The 20581-nt window shown below is 38.5% G+C and overlaps 1 protein-coding gene across 12 annotated transcripts in view; it reads left to right on the top strand.

Moving 5' to 3' along the window:
• Positions 1–20581, top strand: part of LOC121286861 (band 4.1-like protein 1) — a 278934-nt gene that overhangs the window by 228777 nt on the left and 29576 nt on the right. For 7 of the 12 annotated variants that reach the window (XM_041204025.1, XM_041204020.1, XM_041204014.1 and 4 more), the window contains 4 exons: positions 1128–1303; positions 5866–6050; positions 12316–12501; positions 17950–18057. In XM_041204025.1, coding sequence (XP_041059959.1) covers positions 1128–1303; positions 5866–6050; positions 12316–12501; positions 17950–18057 — 655 coding nt within the window. The remainder of the gene's footprint in view (positions 1–1127; positions 1304–5865; positions 6051–12315; positions 12502–17949; positions 18058–20581) is intronic. The other 5 variants (XM_041204027.1, XM_041204021.1, XM_041204023.1 and 2 more) reach the window with 2 other exon arrangements.

The following is a 20581-nucleotide window of genomic DNA, read 5'->3' as shown; positions in this document are numbered from 1 at the left end:
ATCACTGAATATCTTCTATGACTACTGCCCTATCTCTAACCTCCCAATCCTCTCTAAAGTTCTTGAATCAATAACTGTCACTCAACTCCATGCCCATTACACTCCTTGTGTAAATCTCTACAGTTTGGTGCCTGACCTTGGCACTGAGAGTATCTTTTTCAAAATCACCCTGTGAATGATGTATTATCCCTCCTCTTTCCTTGATATTCTCGACCATGCCTTTTTCATCTCTAGACACAACTTTTCCAACATTTGCTGGTCTTTCAACTTCTAAAGAAACTCCTAATCATCCTGAATTTCCACCATCCAGAATTCCACTCCCTGTATCTTATCTGCACTTTCAAATGAAATGTTAAGCCAAAGCTCTGTCTGCCCTCTCAGGTGGACATAAAAGATCCTATGCATCATTTTGATAAAGTGCAGGGGAATTATCTCCATTTTCCTGGCCAATATTTATCTCTCAGTCAACATCACAAAAAACAGATTATCCAATCACTATCACACTTCTATTTGTGGGAGCTTACTGTGCTCAAATTGGCTGCCTTTTTTCCTGTGTTACAATAGCGACTATACAGCAAAAATACTTAATTGGCTGCAAAGCGTTTTGAGACATTTGATGGTTGTGAAAAGCATTGTATAATGCAAGTCTTTCTTCCTTTTAATTCCCACTCTCACTTTGCCACAATCCTTGATGACCTCCATTATCCTTACTTCCATTCGGTTATCAACCTATAAACCCTCATCAACAATTCCCCCCATAGACTCACTGCTCCCTACTCTTCCAATACTGCATTCCTGTCTGCAGTTACTGTGGAATTCACATCATCAGCTTTTTGGCATCTCCACCTATTTCTCTTCCTTTGTGATCCTTCTTAACACCTTCCCCCCACTTCTTTAACCAAGTTTTTGGTCATCCAAATAATTTCCTTGGTTCATTATTGATTTGTGGCCTTATTATGCTTTTGTGAAACATTTGGAAACTCTTCCTCGATGTTAAAGGTGCTATAAATGCAAGTTGTTGTCACATCTTCTTGTAAGTTGTTATTTATTTTGCCAGTTATTTTGGTGATTTGCAAAACTTTTTTCAGTCTTTTCTATGTAGTAACTGTTCATTAACTTCCTTTTAGACTTGTGTCCCCTGAACCGCCTCCAAAGGGATTCCTTGTAATGGGCTCAAAGTTCCGTTATAGTGGCCGCACACAGGCTCAAACAAGGCAAGCCAGTGCTTTAATAGATCGTCCTGCACCCTATTTTGAACGCTCCTCAAGCAAAAGATATACAATGTCAAGGAGTCTAGATGGAGGTATGATTTTATTTGACACATGCACTGTGCCAACTGAAGTATTTATCATGAGTACCATAAAGGAAGTCTTCCATTTAGTCTGCACTACAAAAATGTGCACTGCATAAACTGGTGGTGAGTCTTAGAAATCTTGTCCATGAGAAAGCCATTAAGCTCACAATATCTGTGGTGCCACCTCTTGCACCAGGGCCACATACAGTACTCTGATTCCATTTCCCATCTCTTTCATCCATACTGTTTCATGAAAAAGAAGAAAATTAGGGAAGGATATAGCATACATTTGTCCCCTAAAAGGGAATTCCTCCCATGTGTGAAGTGCTGAGATGCAAATAACTAAAATAAACTCAAAAAGACATAATAATTTGAATAATTGAGTAATATTGAAATTTCTGGTGTACCAGTACATTCTGTTTTAAATGTTTGGTGATAATTTTCTTTTAAAGCGCACATCATTATTTTGTGATTGATCAATTATTTTTGAGGGCAAATTAATATGTTTCTAGGTAAACTTTCACGATGCAGTAAGATTTCATCAGGGTGCAAATGGCTTCACATGGTACATGTAATGGATGACTTTTCCAGCCTTGAGCAAGCTCAACAATTAGCAGTAAAAAAACAAAAGGCATTAAGGATAGATCAGATGCGATTGAGCATATTTTTTAAGCCCCAATAGATTACAGCAGAGTAGTTGGATAAGGTGAAGAATCAAAAAGAAATTATATTTGCACTCCTTAAAGTACCCTCTTTTCATACTGTCCCAATCTCCATCTTAGCAGTTTTCTATAAATGGCATGCAAACTGAAAGGGGCTGAATAGGATCCGAAAATTGTATTGAGGCAAAATGTATTTGAATGAAGGCGTACATTTTTGACATAATTGGAAAAACAATTATTATTGTTGCTTGATGCTACTGACAATAACACAATGTTGCTTGTAGTTCTGGAGACCCTTACAAAGCTGTAACCCATTTTACTCTAGTGTAGGTGGTGACCAGTTTTTTTCACTTAACTTTTATCTGTTATTTAAACTGTTTGTACCAAATATTGGCAGAGCAGTGTTAGTGCCAGAAGGTCCGTGTTCAAGGCTGGATGGCCAAGGAAGGTGTGTCATAACGCAGCCAAACAGGTTGATTGTCAATCTGTAAATCCTTCCAGTTCGCCTATGGCAGGCAGTAAGAGCAGGATTGTTTCCCGGTCTGCCATCTGCAGGAGGCAACGGCAAACCACGGCAGTAACTTGCCAAGCATAACCACGGACCACATAAGTCCATAGTTGCCAATACTCTTTCTGGGCATGGTACCGGAAGATAGAGAGAGATACCAAATATCACAGAGAAGAGTGCCCTGTGAACTTGTGCAGAGGTTTAGTTTAGCATTCAAAATAAATATTTGATTTAACCATTAAAGTACTTCACTGTGTATGCATTCACTCTGTTTCCTACTGTGGTGCCATAACATATTATACAGTGCAGCTATTTTATTATTCTAAGTTAAATGTAACCTTAAATATGGGTAAATGGTGGCCTGTATAAAGAGCAAGAGTCCCACATATAAACTAAGCTCGTTTATTACTTACTATTAGTAATTGCTATTTGGCAATAAATGAAATATTGGTATTACCTCAATTCCTTTAAATCACAACAGTTGTATTCAAAGATAATAGTATTGAACATAGATGTGTGCAAGCTTTAACTTGTGTTTTTTATAACATACTCTAAGCTTATGAAAGTTCAGCATTTTGCAACACTGTGACAACGGTGCTATAGCAGTGATTGTGTTCACTCACAAATATAAAAAACTTGTATCTGAGAAACCCCATTGTGCTTTCTCTCTCTCTCTCTCTCTCTCTCTGCCTGTGGTGAAGTGTCCTGTCTGCTTATTCCACATCTCGTTTATAGTACAGAAGGAAATTCAACCCATCACACCTGTGCCAGATCTCAAAAAAGGCTTTTGACAATCTTATACCAGGACTTTTCCCCATACCTATTTAATTAATTTATTCTTCAAAAGTATATCAACTTCTATTTTAAAAGTCATCATGCATTCTTCTTCCATTACTGTTTCTGAGAAGTCATTCCATGTTTTAACAACCCTCTGCATAAAAAAATCCTCTGGACAGCTTCCTTTTCCCTTTTGGTGGAAATCTTAAATTATGCCATCTGGTTACTAACTCACTGACCAATCGAAGGTTTACCTTTCCAAAGTTTCTTAAAATTTTAAACATGTTATGTGGTACAGACCATTTTCAAATAATTATTTGCCTGTGTGAATTACCCTTTCTAAAGCAGAAAAGGACAATAATTGTTGCTGTATCATCTTGGCAAGGAAGGGAAGATTGCATATTAATAGGTAAATAAAGAGAGCACTACCTACAATATGCTCATTATTTCATAAAGTTCAAGCAAAGTAATTTTAATTTAAAGTGACCCTATTTTGCACTGGCTCACATACTTTTCATATGAAATTATTATAGTGCATGTTAAAAATAAACTGGCTTGTTCTACCACTGAGATAAAGCCGTGTCATAGAGAACTTACTACTTTTTCCATCTCTTCAAAGGCGGATAAGGTAAAAGCCAAAGTCAAACTACTAGGAGCAAGATGCATTTGTGCTGCTCTCTTGAACTGCTTTTCAAAGAGCACAGTGGAGCAATATGATATAAAATATTTAACTGTATGTATGAGTGATGGTGCTACTGGGGAAATCCAGATACAGCATGTTCATACTAGTTCACATATAATAGTTTCAGGTACTCATTTGATATGTCAAAACGGCTGCACAAATCAAGGAAAAAAATGAAAAGGGAGGAGGGCTGACAGTTATGTAGGCAGAATGGAGAAATTGTGGCTTTTTTCACTTAAGCAGAGAAGACGAAGAAGTGATTTAATAGGAATCTTCAAGAGTGAGTGTTTGAGGTAAAATCGATTTTTTTTCCACTGGCTAATGAAGTAGTGACAAAACACAAATTTATGATACTGAAAAAAAGCAATGTTTTCAAAAGAATTCTTTGCAAAAGATGGTTAAAATATGGAATTGTCTGCCACTTTGATGTTGAACTAGAGTCCAGAGAAGTGGATAATTACTTGAAAAAAGTGTATTAAAGTGAATGAATAGGATAGTGGGATTGTGTAAACAATGGTGCAGACTTAATGGGTCAAAATGTGTTTATTTCTAGATTATAATATTGATTCTATGAATCAACCTAGTTGACATATTAACACTGATATCCACTTCACTCTCAAAGATGCACATGTCAGTTTTTACTTATTCTGCAAATGAAATGCAGGCCAGAGTTAAATTGCAACCCTGCATTTGTGTAGATTTGTGCTTTATATTAACCATATATGTTTGACTCCAATATAAGCAATCAACAGTTCACATTTTTGTTGCTTAGACAATATTACATAGGATAGATAGCACAAAACAGGCCATTCAGCCCAAACAGTCCATGCTGGCATTTATGCTCCACTTGTATGGAGCATACTCTTCCACTAAATCTAGCATCGTAGTCCTCAGTTCTCTTCTCCCTCACTTGCTTGTTGAGCTTCCCCTTAAATGCATCTATGCTATTTGCTTCAGCACTCCCTATGGTAGTGAGTTCCACTTCCTCACTACTCTTTGGTTAAAGAAGTTTCTTCTGAATTCCCCATTGGATTTCTTGGTGACCATCTTGTATTGATGACCTTTCATTATGCTCCTCCCTTCAGGAGAGAAACATTCTCTCTCTACCCACTATAATAAAACCTTCCATAATTTTAAAGACCTCTCTTTGGTCACCCCTCAGGCTTTTTTTAAGAGAAAAGAGACCCAGCCAATTTTGGGCTTTGACTATAGAACTTTATTTTCAAATATATTTCATGTTGCGTAGTATCAGTTAAAATAAGAACTGCAAGCGGGGACATAATGGTGAAATGCCAGAAACTGGTACATCTGGACACCCACTGCCCACTGAGAATTGAAATTTAAGCCACACCAACATAAAAGTGGCAAATTGCAGGTGCTATTCAGGCATCCCAATACAGCTCACCAGCCCTGGAAAAAGTATGGTTCTGATGTGAGCCTGTGGGCGTGAGCCTGGGAGGTGGGTACCGGGACCAAACTGGGACTGCATAAACCTGCAGTATTGTTGGGAAGCTGGGCTGCTCCCTCCACATAAAGGTAAGTATAAAAAAAAGTTTTAGTATTTCAAGCGGTCCCTTTTAAGGATGCAGTAAAGCTGGAAAAACTGCACAGAGTGTACATGGTGCGTGCCCTGCCAGATTTGAGCATTTGGCAGTGGGATTGTAAAACAGTGATTAGGAGTCTAACTAGTCTCTTCTAGGTGAGCCTTTAGAAGTTGGCACATTTCCTGGGTGTACCTAGAATTTGCTCCCTACCAGAAAATAGCTCATCCCTACCCTCATGCTTAATTATTTGCTCAATAAATAGATCAACGTGTTTTCAGGATTAGACTAATGCAGTTTGAATTGCCCTTGTATCAAACTGCACTCAAATTGCTCGTGATTGAGATGAAATATGTTAGAGTATAATGACCACATTTTACGTCAGATATTCTGACTTGCAGAGTTTTTCCGTCCAGCTTCAGTTGGGGAAAACCATGATGCGCTTCTGAAGGAGTCAACGAAAGATGCAAGCGAGACTTCAAGGACAGAGACTCCAGACACAACAAAGTCAGACAGCAAGAAATCCTCTCAAAAGTCAGAAAAAACAGATGAAGTAACCACACCAACAAAAATTAAAGAAATGAAGGTACCAAGTGTTTAAGTTTTAATTCCTGATGCAGAGAATCATTCTGCCATTAGTCAACAATCCACTGTACTCAAGGAGATTAGTGGGATTATGTAGAAATACGAGAGAGATTAATGCCTAGCCTGCCAGAGTAGCATGTTTCTGTAAATAAATACTTTCCCCTAATTTGTCTGTCTGAGTCAAATTGGATAGCATAATTAAAGATTTGGCTTAATGCACTATCTAAGTTCACTACTGGGAACTGGATTCAAATCTAACTGATTGTGGTGGCGCAGCACTATCAACTGTGCTGGTGCTAAGGATCCTAAATGATATTAATGTGAAGCAACTTAGTTCCTGATGGGAGCAAGCTCACAACTCAAAATTGCCCATGACTCAACCCAGGTTGCAGCACGAGTAAAAGATCAAGAAGGTGGCTGAGAAAGGAAACGGTCCAATTCTTATTTGTAGAGAATGAGTGAGGATTATGATGCTATCTTGGAGGTTAGCAAAGTAATCTTTCATAATGCTCAACTTGACATGGAACTGCTTGAAATTGACATTGACAGCCAAGGTATGCTCTAATTTCATTTCCGTAGTCCCCGGCCAGTTTACTTAAGCGCGTGGACCCACACCATTTTTTGTGTGTCTGCAGATGCATGATAACTTAAATGGACCAACCTGTATGCAGCCTGCATGGGAGCTTTTGGTTGTTGCATGACTGTGAGGCTTAGAGGGAACATTGCTGATGACCAAAATGACGATCCCTAACAAGCAGCTTCAAGGAGCCAAAGCATAAGGAAACATAATAGAGTGATGAATTGGAGATATTGAAGAGCAACGTGAAAACTTGAGAACAGCATGATCAGAGATGCAGAGAAGCATACATGTTCAGGGTTAGATGCAGGAAAGGTTCCAGTTGGGCCTACGGTCACTGTGTGCACTAAATCACATAGATACATGCTGGCTGCTGCTGTTATAGAAACTGTGTAACAACCGCTGATAGTAATACTGCTATGCATGTACATACATTTATATCTATATATGGTATATCTGATAAAATAAAAAGATAAATATGGAATTCCACCGGTGTACTGACTGGGCTGATTCTGCTGTCAGAGTCATGGGGTGGGAGGAGGAACCGGATACGTTAGGCAGAGGTTGGAGGTCTGGAGAGGGGGTGGTTGGCATGGGGAATGTTGGGGAAAGATCCAAAGGCTGGATGGAGTATTTGATGGTGGGAGGTTGTCCAGCCAGGTGTGCTGCTGGTAAATGGAAAGGCACTTGCCTCCTTGATCTGACAGTCCTATCGAGGAGGACTGTTGGGTTTTCTGAGAGTGAGAAACCAGTCACTTTACTGCTTCCGTTGAAACGATAAGTGGGGAGGACGGGTTCGGGATTCAGTTTTTTAACACTTTAATTTCCTGCTTGCCCCAAGCCTGCCCATTTTTGAGGTTAAAACCTGCCCCCAGATGTTTAGGATTGATGAGTAATACAGCAACTTAAATGCCATTTTTTGTGTGTTGAAATGTCCCAAGTCACCTACAGAAGGATTATAAAATAAAATAGGAGACCGGGCCACAGAAGAATATATGGATCCACAAAGTTTTAGAAATGCAACAGACATTCCACTTCTGATTGCCAAGCATCACCCAATCCAGAAAATTCTGTAATATAAAAGCAAAATACTGTAGATGCTGGAAATCTGAAATCAAAACAGTAAAACTCATCAAGTCTGGGAGCATCAGGTCTCTTCTGAAGAAAAGTCATTTAGCTCAAAATATGAACTCTTGCTCTTTCCACAGATGCTGCTGGGCCTGCTTAGTTTTTTCCAGCATTTTCTGTCTTTATTCTAGAAAACCCAGTGAGACTTTGGACATAACAGAAGAGTTTCCATAGCCCACAGTTATTCCAATGCTAAATCTAAAACTTTGTGGATCCATTTCCCAAACAAATGAAACCCATCAAAAAATAGATCAATTCATCTACTTAAGAAATCTGCAATAAGCCTGAACTATATGACAGTGACAAATGTAAACTTTCCATCTTCATGCTTCTTGACGTCTGCAGCTTTTGGCACTGTTAACCAACCATCTTCCCCAAATGCTTCTCCACTGTTGACCAGTCGGGTGGGATGTGTCGGGTTCCATTCTTACCTGTCAAATTGTAATCAGAAAATCACTTGCAACAGCTTTTCTTCCTCTTCCTGCACTGCTACCTCTGATGTCCCCCAGAGATCCATCCTGGGCTCCCTCCTATTTTTCATCTACAAGCAACCCCTCTGTGAGATCACTCAAAAGCCCAGCATCAATTTTCACATGTAAGCTGATGACACCCAGCTCTACCTTACCACCACCTTACCACCTCTCTCAACTCCTCCACTGTTATTAAACTATCAGACTGCTAATCAGTACTAGATGAACAGAAATTTCCCCCGCTGAAATATTAGAAAGATTGAAGCCATTTCGTAGCTATTGACTACATCCATCTCCCTGTTAAGGGTCTGAGACTAAACAAGATTGTTCACCACCTTGGAATCATATCTGGCCTGGAGATGAGCTTCCAAATACACAAAGGCTGTCAATTTCCATCTCCATAATGTCGCCTGACTTCATCCGTGTCTCAGTTCATCTGCTGCTGAAACTCTTATTCAAGCCTTTGTTACCTCTAGACTTGATTATTCAAACACAACCGTGGCTGGCCTCCCACATTATACCCTCCGTAAACTTGAGGTCATCCGAAACTCTGCTGGCTGTGTCTCTTGCAGCGAGTCTCACTTACCTGTTACCCGTTTTCACTGACTCACATCAGCTTCCAGTCAAGCAACGTCTTGATTTTAAAATTCTCATCTTTTGTTTCCAAATCCCTCATGGCCTTGCCCCTCCTTATCTCTGCAATCTCCTCCAGCCCCACAACCCTTTTAGATATCTGCACCCATCTAATGTGAATTACTGGATAACTGGTAGGAGTTCACACTCTTTTATTTTTCCTTTCTGTGCTAGATCCTTTAGCCACATGCAAGTGGTTCAGGAAAAGTTTTCCTCTGATCGAATCACTTATTTGCAAAGAGTAGGATAGCTGAAGCAAACACAAGAACACAAGCAAAGAAAGGCTAATATGGAAGATGGCGAGGAAAGAGTTGCATTGCAGCGTGATATCTTGTTGAGGATTCATATAGGCTGTCTATTAAAGCTTTTTGGAAGAGGATTGCAGTCCACTTCTGGGAACAAGCAAAGCCAAACTCCACTGTGTATAACACATTCCAAGTGTATATTCAGGACTTAATTACTTTACAGCCTATGCTGAAGTGAAATGTAACAATGATCACTTTTTCATTTATGATTAGGAGTTGGCTTAGCAGAACAATATCTTCTATTTTATAGATTTACAGGGAGGGCTTGGAGCACCCAGAAACCTGAATACTTAATACCTGCGTTCAGCGTTGAAACTCGAATTGAACCTCTGATATCTAGTTTTTGCCCTGCACAGAATTGTCTGCAATCCTGTGGGCACTTGAGGCATGGGTGAATGCAAGTACTTGCTGTTCTACTTTCAAGAGAAGAAGATCTTAGACCTTGTCCAAAATTCTCATCTAACTGATAACTTAGTTTTATTTAATGATAGAAATCTCTATTTCAGCATTCTTGCAGCTTCACAGCCAAAATCAAGCATATATTTCAGATTATATTTCATATATTTAGACAATTGATGATTATGTTATTAGCCTGTAAACAAACCTAACATTTTCCATGAACCCAGTAAACTAGTTGCTACGAAAAGGCGTTGAATAAACATGTTAAAAAACGAAATGAAAATTGATTTACTGCAGTTCCTCTAAAGAGCAATGAAGGAGCCATATATAAAGATATTTAGGAAAATCTTTGGTCATGATATGGGCTTATGTTAAGTGTGCTGGCTTGAAAGATATTTCTACATAGTTGTAACAGAGTACAAGCACTGTGACCATAGCTTCATGTTGGCTTATACTTGAATAGATCTTCCTTCCTTTGCTTAAGAAAATTTATGCAGGGTATATGGAAGAAAATAAATAAGAAGAAAAGATAGATTGTTTGCCAAGGAGTAAAAAGTCCTTTGCCCTGCCATGTTCCTGGAAGAGGTCAGAAATCTAAAGATATGGGAATAATTGCACCTTCTAAATTATTGATTTTTTTCCAATAAAACCAACTGCTTGATGGAAGTAGGCTGTAGTCATTCTCAATGACCTTGTCTCACCCATGCTATCCAATGTTTAGCAGCAGACATAGGGTGCAGTAACAGTACAACTGCTGTACAATTATTGATACAAGGTGATTTTTGTGGTGTCATTGCAACATAAATAGAGAGCCAAAGTTGATAGAGTGAACCAGAGTGAGACTCCCTGGAGGAGAGAGTCTTTCTTAGTCCAGATTCAACTCAGACCTTGACTCCACATTTACCCTACACAAGTTTAGTGTCGGTATGAAACAGAAATTGCTCGACAACTTGTAACCTGTAGTGTAAATGCACCCTATTTTTATTAATTTAATCTATTTTCTGTTTCATAAGTTGCTTTAGTTTCAAGCATTATTTTTTAAATGGTCAGGCTTGGGTTCCATTTTCTCATTGAGGATCAACAAATTATAACTGTTCTTGTTTTGGATTTAATTGACTTGATTTCTTTTAAAATTTTGCTGTCAGATGGAACATGAAGATGAGCCGAAACTTAGGCAAGAGGTAGTGTACGGACCACTGTGGATTGGTTTTTGCTGTAGTTTATGTGAAACATTTTCATACCTGTTTTAAAATATTGCTCAAGTTAGAAGACAACTGGTTTCTATTTATTTTTGAATGGAGAGTCATTCGTCAAACTAAATATAGCTATAACATCAGATAGATCCAACTCATATATCCTTCAAGATTTATCACCTACACAATCCACAACATTTACTGTTCCCATTGAAATATTGAATTATAACTCAAAACTGGAAATTGATGGTGTTTCAGAGATGAAAAGACTGAATGATATTTCTCGTTACCACACAGGAAAGGGGGTGATAATTTTCTTCATAGTTTCTTCATTGTTGTCAGTACACTACCTATATGCTAACATACATTTCATGGGTGACTGTGGAACTGTTAAAATGCTATAAAGGCTTTGTCTGTGAAAAATAACTGATTCTTAACCATTGATCACCTTTTGATGAAATTGTTTGATCGTCAAACACATTACATTGCAGTATATAGTACTCCATGTTTTTTACTTGCTTGCTGTATGCAAAGTCTCATGCCATTGATTTATTTTGTGTTTGTTAATTTTTCATCTTGTGGGCTGTACTTATAACATTAGAAACATATCATTTCCAGTTAGATGCAGTGTCACTTCCACTAGCTGCAGAAATTCACGCCAGTTTCTGTAATAGTGCTTTCTTTATTGAGGAGGCGGGAGGTATAAGGTGTGGAAAGTGCAAACGTAATTTGACGTGATGGAAGTTTGTTTTACAGCAAGTGGGGAGGTTGGATCACATTGTCTTGAGTGGTGCCAGGGTGGCTAGAATTAATGCTGAATGTATAATATTTGACATACGATTTGTTACTCTTTCCATCAGACAAAACTGGATATGGATGAGTTCTGTGTTAAATATAGCTTATTACTTACATTTGCACATCAACTGCTATAGACTTAACAGTTATGTAAACACTGAAGCTTTGAACCCTATACCAAATTACCTTAAACACTCATTAATATACAAGCTTGATAACAAGGATGTTACATGATCAAGTATTAACATCAAGGAGCCTATCAAAGAGAAAGGAAAGCAGATCATTTTTGACATACTACTTAAAATTCTCAGGCCCATCCACAAATGACATGAATTGGAATGTCTAAAAAAAGTAATACTTGGAAAAGTACCTTTTGACATGTTTAGGGAGGATAAATTTAGAAATGTATTTTGTAATTAAATCATATCACAGAAATTGAAACTAAACTATGTTTTTTAATTGAATGAAATATTCACTACAGGGCAAAAAAATGATCAACAGTCTAGTCACTTTCCTAAAGTCCTAAGTAAGGAAACAAGAGTGTTCTGTCAGGAATTCTTATCTCTAGTGAATTTGAGAAGAAATGTCAATCCGATTATTTTAAATGGGTTAACACTTCACTAAAACAGTGTAAAGGCATTTCAGGCAAATATATTAAAAATGGACTTGAGGTAAATCTTCTTTCCTCTAGTTTAAGCATCCCTGATGAGCAATGCGTTTGTTACTTCTAACATAACACTACCTTTCTTTTTGAATTATGCTGAAGTTCCTGGACAAATCGGAAGATGTACTATTGAAGCACCAGGCCAATATCAATGAACTAAAACGGACTTTACAGGAATCCACTAATATTAAGCTCAGTCATGGTGACCGAGAAAAGAAATTAACCACTTCCCCATCTTCATCGAAACCTAAAGACAAAGAGCAAGAAGAGTCTGAGAAGCTCAAAGAGGTGGGTTTTTTTTATAAACGCATTGTTGAAGCTGTAGGTGTGCTTGATCTACCTACTTGGTTTTGGCTTTTGGTTATCCGTTTGTTTGTTACTCTGTTGGTGGTAGCTATTTTTCTAGTCACAGCAATGGTATAACTAGAACTGCTGACATTTTAAATTACATTAGACCACACTTAATTGTGTGCATCTTATACTTAGTAAGGTTCTGATCTTATACTAGGTACAAAGTAAAAAGGACTTTGAAACAGAGATCTTACAGAGTGAGCAATAGTCAGACCATTGAACATTCTCAGGAGACAAGTATCATTTTAAAACATTTTCTGGATTTTTTTTGATGCACTTAAGAAAGAATAGTGGACTGAATAAAGTATGTAAGATTTTCCAAATCTCTGGTGAAAGATCAACAGGGTACAATTTCCTTAGTATTCTTTCATATCTTTCTGACGTGGTATTTTAACAATGTTTCAGCATTTTGCTTCAGCAGTGCCAATAATGTTTTTCACTACAACACACCTTTGTGGTACATTATGGTTAGGCACAAGGTTTATTTTTAAGTGGAATTAAAAAGCTCTGGAAATACTTAGCAGGTCACTGAAATAGAGTTACTATTTCAGGCTGATGCCCTTTCATCAGAACTGGAAAATGTTAAGAGACATAATAGATTTTAAGCAAGTACAGAGGCAGGGATGGAAGGAAAGAGTGAAAGGGAAAGTCTGTGATAGAGAGGAAGATGGGAGAGATTAGGGCTTCAATCAATCCTTCCAGGTAAAACAGCAATTTACTTATACTTCTTTACTCTCTTTGCTGCTCTCCATTAGAAGACCAATCTCAAATTGGGTGATCACTTTACGTATTCCCTCCCTTCAGTCCACAGGCATGAACCTGAATTTCCAGTTGCCTGTCATTTTAATTCTCTGCTCCAATCCCACTCAGACCTGAGCTTTCTACATGGTTCCATGAAGCTCAATGTAAACTCAAGATACAGCACTTCATCTTTCTATTAGGCATTTTCAAGCTTTCCAGACTCAACCTTAAATTCAACCATTCCAGGTTATAAGCTTAGCCCCTTTTTTATGGACAGCAGCTACATTCATCAGAACATCCAAATTAGAAGCAGGAGTAGGCCCTTTGAGCCTGCTCCACTATTTGATAAGGTTGATCTGATTGTGGCCTCAACTCCACTTTCCTGTCTACTCCTATAACCTTTGATTCCCTTGTCAACCAAGAATCTATTTAACTCAGCCTTAAAAATATTTAATAACCCTGCCTCCACCACTCTCTGGGGAAGAGAATTCCGCAGACTAACCACCCTTTGAGAGAAAAATATCTCCTCATTCTCGTCTTAAATTGAAGACCTCTTATTTTTAAATTGTGCCCCCTGATTCTAGTCTCTCTCACAAGATGAAACAACCCTGTTAGCATCCACTCTGTCAAGTCCCCTCAGGATCTTTGTTTCAATAAAATCACCTCTCATTCTTCTAACCTCCAATGAATACAGTCCCAACCTGTCCAGCCTTTCCTCATAAGATAACGCCTTCATCCTGCAAGTCAGTTGAGTGAACCTTTGCTGATTCTAATGCTATTATATCCTTTCCCAAGTAAGGAGACCAAAACTGTACACAGTACTCCAGATGTGGTCTCACCAATGCTCTGTATAATTATAGCAAAACCTCCCTACATTTATATTCTAGTCCCCTTGCAATAAACAATAACATTCTAGCTGTTGGTACTTGTTCTGCTACTCCCATTTATACCTCCTCTTGACCCATCTTTTATTTCTTTACTTGTGCCATTACCATATCCTTTTGATTGGTGCCATCATCCCTTTTGCCCTTTTATCTTTCCTGCCTTCTACACAATCAGAGACTTTCTCTTTTTGTTCTTCCCCTCTCCCTTTTCTGCCACTGTACTTGCTTAAAATCTGTTAACGTCTCTAACTTTTTCTAGTTCTGACAAAAGGTCATCAGCCTGAAATGTTAAGTCTGTTCTTGTCTCCGCAGATGCTGCCAGACCTGCTGAGCATTTCCAGCATCTTCAGTATTTTAATTCTGTAATTTTTAAAATAGATTGTGCCATCTACTGTTAATTCAAACTGACTACAGCTTTTGATAATTTGTCAATGTTACAATTTTGATAGTTTTGGAATATCTAATATTTGACCAAGTGGAGGAGAATCGTTTTAAATCAATGAAGTAGAGGAAATTATTTCTTGTCATCTGTGTAATGTAGGTAACTCAAGTAAGACAATGGTGGAGGTCATTTCGAAAGATTACCATTGTTCGCCTTTCCTGTACCATGCCTATGAGTCCCGTGTGACACATCTTCAGTTTTCTTTCCCCCAGCAGCACTCAACTGTTGCATTCTTATTGCTCCAGTGGTTGAGAGGGCTGATTTTCTCTTTCTCGCAATGTATTTTGTGCAGGTTATATAGCCTGTGCCAAGCTTTGGCATAGATTATGAACAAGTCCATCACTACTCATCAATCCAAAAGGGGCTGATTCTAACTTGTGTTGCCTCACACAATGGGACAGTAACAGCCTCAAAATTGGGTCAGTGGCCCACCATTTTGAAAGGAGCCCACAGATGGTTGTTCAGAACACTTGCCTGTTTCACTGATAGGTCCATTTCAACAAGGAAATCAGTGTCCCTGTACCCCGGCCCCCACCCCCACCCCCCAGTTGCCATTTTTGATTTTTGTGGGAACTGGTCAGAACATGCACCATTAAACACTCCAGTCAATTCGACAGCTGATGCAGCCAGAGAGGCAAAGGTGAGGTCAGTATTTTTGTGCCACCTGAAGAAGTTACCTCCCCTTTCCACCCTCATCCACCGACCCAACACCCCATTGCAGTACACAGTGGTGGCTGAGGTGGCCCATGAGGACACGACCTCAGAATTGTCTTTGCTATTAGTATGCAGTTTACCAATGAGTCACCAAAAGATAAGAATCGACTCCAAAAGATGAAGCTTGAGGATTGCCCCTTGGTAGTTAGTAACCTACCTTTTTTCTTTGCTGGTTATTTCCTATCTTATTGTCTCCCCTAGTCTTTCAGTGGACCTATGCTGTTCACACCAACTTTCCTTACTATTCCTATTTTGATGATTTTAGTGAGAATTGAATCTTGCATTTGAGATTTCTCTATTACTGTTCCCTATCTAACAAAACAAAATATTCAATGTTTTAATGTTTTTGACCATGCCATGGTTTTCTTTTTTGAAAAAAGTTCAAGGTGTTCAGCCTCCTTAGTCATAAAGATCTCAATAGGCTACAAGAGATTTAAAAAATGCACTGGTGTAGGAGTCTTCATTAATGGCCTGGTTTTTCTAGGGAATCTGGCGATGAAGTGGATTTGAGGAAGGGACTTATAACTCTTGCCACGATCTATCTTGCATAACTTATTATGATTGTGGCACATACCGTCATAGATTTGGACAGTGTCTGATATAGCAAACTAAATATTGTGTGGTTATGGTAGTTGAAGGTCTGATATTGGTAAAGGTGATGTGACAGTCACTGGTCCATTGTTTGATTCTAGTGAATATAGATCCAGATAAATATTTTAACTCCTCTGATTTGCAATACGAGTAAAGCACGTGTCAGAAAAATGATGTTCCACAGATTTGTGGCACTTGTAACATTTTTCAAATGACCATCCTGAGTAAGGTTATCAGGTTGGGACCTTCCTTATCATACATTATTCTTGTTCGTTGTTCTTGTGTGTACCATTGGGGTATTTTGTATAAACTTCAAATTGCTAATAGATGTTCTGTGTGTTTGTAACTGGTACAAATTCAGCAATGTTGATGGGTAAACACAAAAGAAAAAAGCACAAGCAGCATGTGTTTCTATATTTGTTTATAATGTGCCTTTTCTTTCAAGATATCCTTTCCTTCCTTGGAGTCATTCAGTTGAGTTGAACAATGAGGCTTCATTTTGCCTTGCATTTCATCCTATAATGGCTTTGTTATTTTGTTATTCAGATGCCACAGCTTGCTAAAGGCCAAAACCAAACATTAACACTTAATATAATTATATTGTAATTGCAGTTCTGGCTTCCCGAAGCAGCTGTTAGATTAGAACAAGGTGTATGAGAATCTTTATAATTTAATATTTGTAGTTTATTACAGATGTTAACAAATTCTATAGAGTAAGCTACACGCCAATCCGTTTTCTAGGTTTTATTTGGATATCAGGGCAGAATTATATTCCTGTACCCAACTCCATTTCATCTAACCTTAATTTTTTAAGAAACCACGCTATTCTGGATGTTGCACAATATCATTCTTAGAATTAAAATACATGTTAATGGAAAATAGGGCATTCAGCAATACTAAAATAATGCTACTATGTTGTTGACTGGTTAGGAGAGATTTAATCAAGTTTTCCTCACTTGAAACTTAAAAGTATGTGTTCCTAGGTGAAAATGAATTGTTAAAGCATTAGCTGTGTTGTACTGCAAACAATAAATATAATCTAATAATTGTGGATGCATTGGAATTTATTGAATATGGAAAATATTTCAAAAGGAACTTCTGCCTCATAACCAATGAACGGCAAATTTTGTGAGCTCTGTATGTTAAGTTCCCTCGTTAATTATTTTCAATATTCAATTATATTTATTTACTGTTCTATTTCTGCTGGTTCTATTTTTTTAAATATCATCTTAATTGTCATAAAACTTGTGAGAATTTTTGAGGTGTGGCTTACTGTTGTAGATGACAGATGGTTGCTCTGAAAATGGTGTAATTTGGAAGTGGTAAAGAAGCTGATTGTAAGACTCCTTCTACGTTGCATTTCCTGCCATGCTGTGCAGAACTGTTGTGCAGATGGAAGCTTGTCTGGTTTCAAGGAGATCTGTGAGGTTTATTGCGGGGCTGAGGTCGAATATTCAGAGAGCTATTTTTAGGAATATGTTTATTTGATTGGTTCTTGTTAAAGGATGAAGGGTCTGCTGGGAGCTACAGGCAGTTTGAGGAGCAGGCAGGTGTTAATTAAACATGTACTCATCACTTGCTTTGAGCTTTCAGGAGTGAATATTATTACATTTGAAATGCAACCCTCACCCTCATGAAGATACTTAATGGTTTGTGGGTAGTTATCATAAATCACTTCAATGAATTACTGCATAACCATTCAAACATACAATAAAGAAGAAAACTTGTTTTCTTAATAAAATAACATGAGTTATAAAAGCAATCACTAGATAGAAGAAATGGTGCTAATTAACCCAGCAGCTTATAAATTCTAGCATCAATAAAATGGTTGCATAATGTGTTTTTTAATTGAATATATAGTATTTGGCATCATATTCTTTATCTTAAAAACCTGACAACCCCACCGACTATCTTTACTCCAAAATAAAAGGCACGAGAAAGAAGCTAACACATTTGTTATTTGTTTGTTATGCAATATGTTCTGGTATATCAGCTAATTAACCTTTCTAACAGTCTGCGAGGGCTGAAGAGGAGGCGAAGGAAGAGCCTGCTTCTCAAGTGGGTGCCATTGCCTTATCTCTGGAAGCTTCAGCAAAGAAAAGTCTTGCATCTTCCCCTGAGGTTGACATTTTTAGTTTTACATTTGATAAAATGTAGTTTAAATAAGCACAAATAAACTGATGATGATGAGTAATAGTTTTAAATGGCAGGACTAACATCAATGTAATGAAATTATTATTTTTCAGCCAGTTTGCTAATATTTTCCAAAATAACTGTTTATTAAGAGAAAATATGAAACAGATAGTTAAGTATAAAGGTTTAAATACAGTTTAAGAAATGTTTGCTATTGTAATATTTGTTAATCAACTCATTTATTTCATCACTTAGCATTATTGTATTTAAAGACTATAAACCATATTACTTTGTGTCCACATTTAAACTGTAATTTTCCATATAGTTACTAAAATGTATGTTGAAAGAGTTTTAGCTTCATCTAGTTATGACAATTCTTTATTGTAAAACAATTTAGAAAAGTGAAATGCATGTCTGCTGCTATATGCTTGTTCATGGAATACTGTAATGTTGACAAGTTTCTATATTTGAAATGTAGGGCTCTGAGGAATGGGTTATAATAGAAAGACGAGCTTCTAGGCTAGAAGAACTAGTTGTAGTTGAAAAGAAAAGTGACAGAAATGAACCCAAAGAAGAAGAAGCAGTTGAGGCTATATCACTTGTTTGTGACAAAAGGCAAATTGTATTAGAACTATCTTCTCCTGAAATGGAGCTTATAAAAGAAGCATTACACAAAGATGAGTCATGCGAAGAAAAATCTCCAGTAACTGAAGAAATTGGTGTTGTGTCAGCTGTTCAAAAAGAAGATACTTCTAAAAGTATTGATTCAGAGGAAAAGACCCTGACAATAACTCCCCTACTGCATAGCACAGAGTTGCAGAAGTCAGATGACCAAAAAATCCTTGAGGTACAAACACACCCAGCTGAACCTGAAGAAGTCCTATCTGAGAAGCTTTTGGGTAAAGAGCATGTAATCTCAGAAAATAAACAGGCTGCTGATGAATCTGTTAGCATCACTGAATCTTCATCAGAACAAGCTTCAATAAACACTGGAAAAGAACTATCTAAATCTGAAGAAAATATGGACTCTTCAAAACCAGATTCCCAAGCACCTGAAGAGGCAGAGCCTGTGTTGCCTTTGCAAGTGACCAACAGGGAGGAAACCAAGCTCATTTCCTCTGGAAATGATGAAACAAAGTGCAAGGAGCATAAAAAAGACTCAAAGCCAGTTCCTCTGCAAGACAATGACAAAGAATCCAAACCAGGTTCTCCAATTGCTGACCAAAAGAGAGATCCAGGTGCTCAGGTAGACAGGCAAGAAGGAAAGGCAGATTCCCAAATGTATGACCAAGACAAGGAAGAAACAATCAAGACAACTGTCGAAATGAATGATCAAGAGATTATTCCAATTCACTTTCTGATTAACAAAGGCAAATCACATTCAGATGAAGAGAATGAATTCAAGCTAAATTTCTCAGAAAAACAGCATGCCACAAAAGTGGCTGGCCAAGAGGAGAGTCTGTCTACTTTTGAAGTAGAAGTAAAGTGTGAATCTAAATTCATCCTCCCAGTGGTTGAAAAGGAATCACAGGCAACACTTATTGAACAAGATGAATGCAAAGCTATTTCACAGTTGGATGTTATTGAAACTTATAAAGTTGAAGAACAGTCAAAACCTTGCTCTTTTCAAGGGGATGCCAAAGAGTCACAGCCATGTTCTGCAGGATGGGATAACAAAGAGTCAAGGCTATCCTCGGAAAAAAAGTCCAAAGAATGCACTCTTTCAGTTGACAAAGGAGATTCAATACTCTCTTCCTCAGGAGAACATGAAACAACAAAACCAGAAGAGGACAGAAAAGAGCCAAAGCCATGTACAACAGAGGATGGCATAGAACCAGAGCCATGTACAACAGAGAATGGAAAAGAGCCAGAGGCGTGTGCAACGGAGGATGGAAAAGAGCCAGAGCCATGTGCAACAGAGGATGGAAAAGAGCCAGAGGCGTGTGCAACGGAGGATGGAAAAGAGCCAGAGCCGTGTGCAACGGAGGATGGTAAAGAGCCAGTGCCGTGTGCAACGGAGGATGGTAAAGAGCCAGTGCCGTGTGCAACGGAGGATGGAAAAGAGCCAGTGCCGTGTGCAACGGAGGATGGAAAAGAGCCAGTGCCGTGTGCAACGGAGGATGGAAAAGAGCCAGTGCCGTGTGCAACGGAGGATGGAAAAGAGCCAGTGCCGTGTGCAACGGAGGATGGAAAAGAGCCAGTGCCGTGTGCAACGGAGGATGGAAAAGAGCCAGTGCCGTGTGCAACGGAGGATGGAAAAGAGCCAGTGCCATGTGCAACGGAGGATGGAAAAGAACCAGTGCCGTGTGCAACGGAGGATGGAAAAGAGCCAGTGCCGTGTGCAACGGAGGATGGAAAAGAACCAGTGCCGTGTGCAACGGAGGATGGAAAAGAGCCAGTGCCGTGTGCAACGGAGGATGGAAAAGAGCCAGTGCCGTGTGCAACGGAGGATGGAAAAGAGCCAGTGCCGTGTGCAACGGAGGATGGAAAAGAGCCAGTGCCGTGTGCAACG

Source organism: Carcharodon carcharias, chromosome 14 (genome assembly GCF_017639515.1).
Source record: "Carcharodon carcharias isolate sCarCar2 chromosome 14, sCarCar2.pri, whole genome shotgun sequence".
Taxonomy (NCBI): Eukaryota; Metazoa; Chordata; class Chondrichthyes; order Lamniformes; family Lamnidae; genus Carcharodon; species Carcharodon carcharias.
Note: the sequence above shows the minus strand (reverse complement) of the source record. Positions and strands in the feature narration are given on the sequence as shown.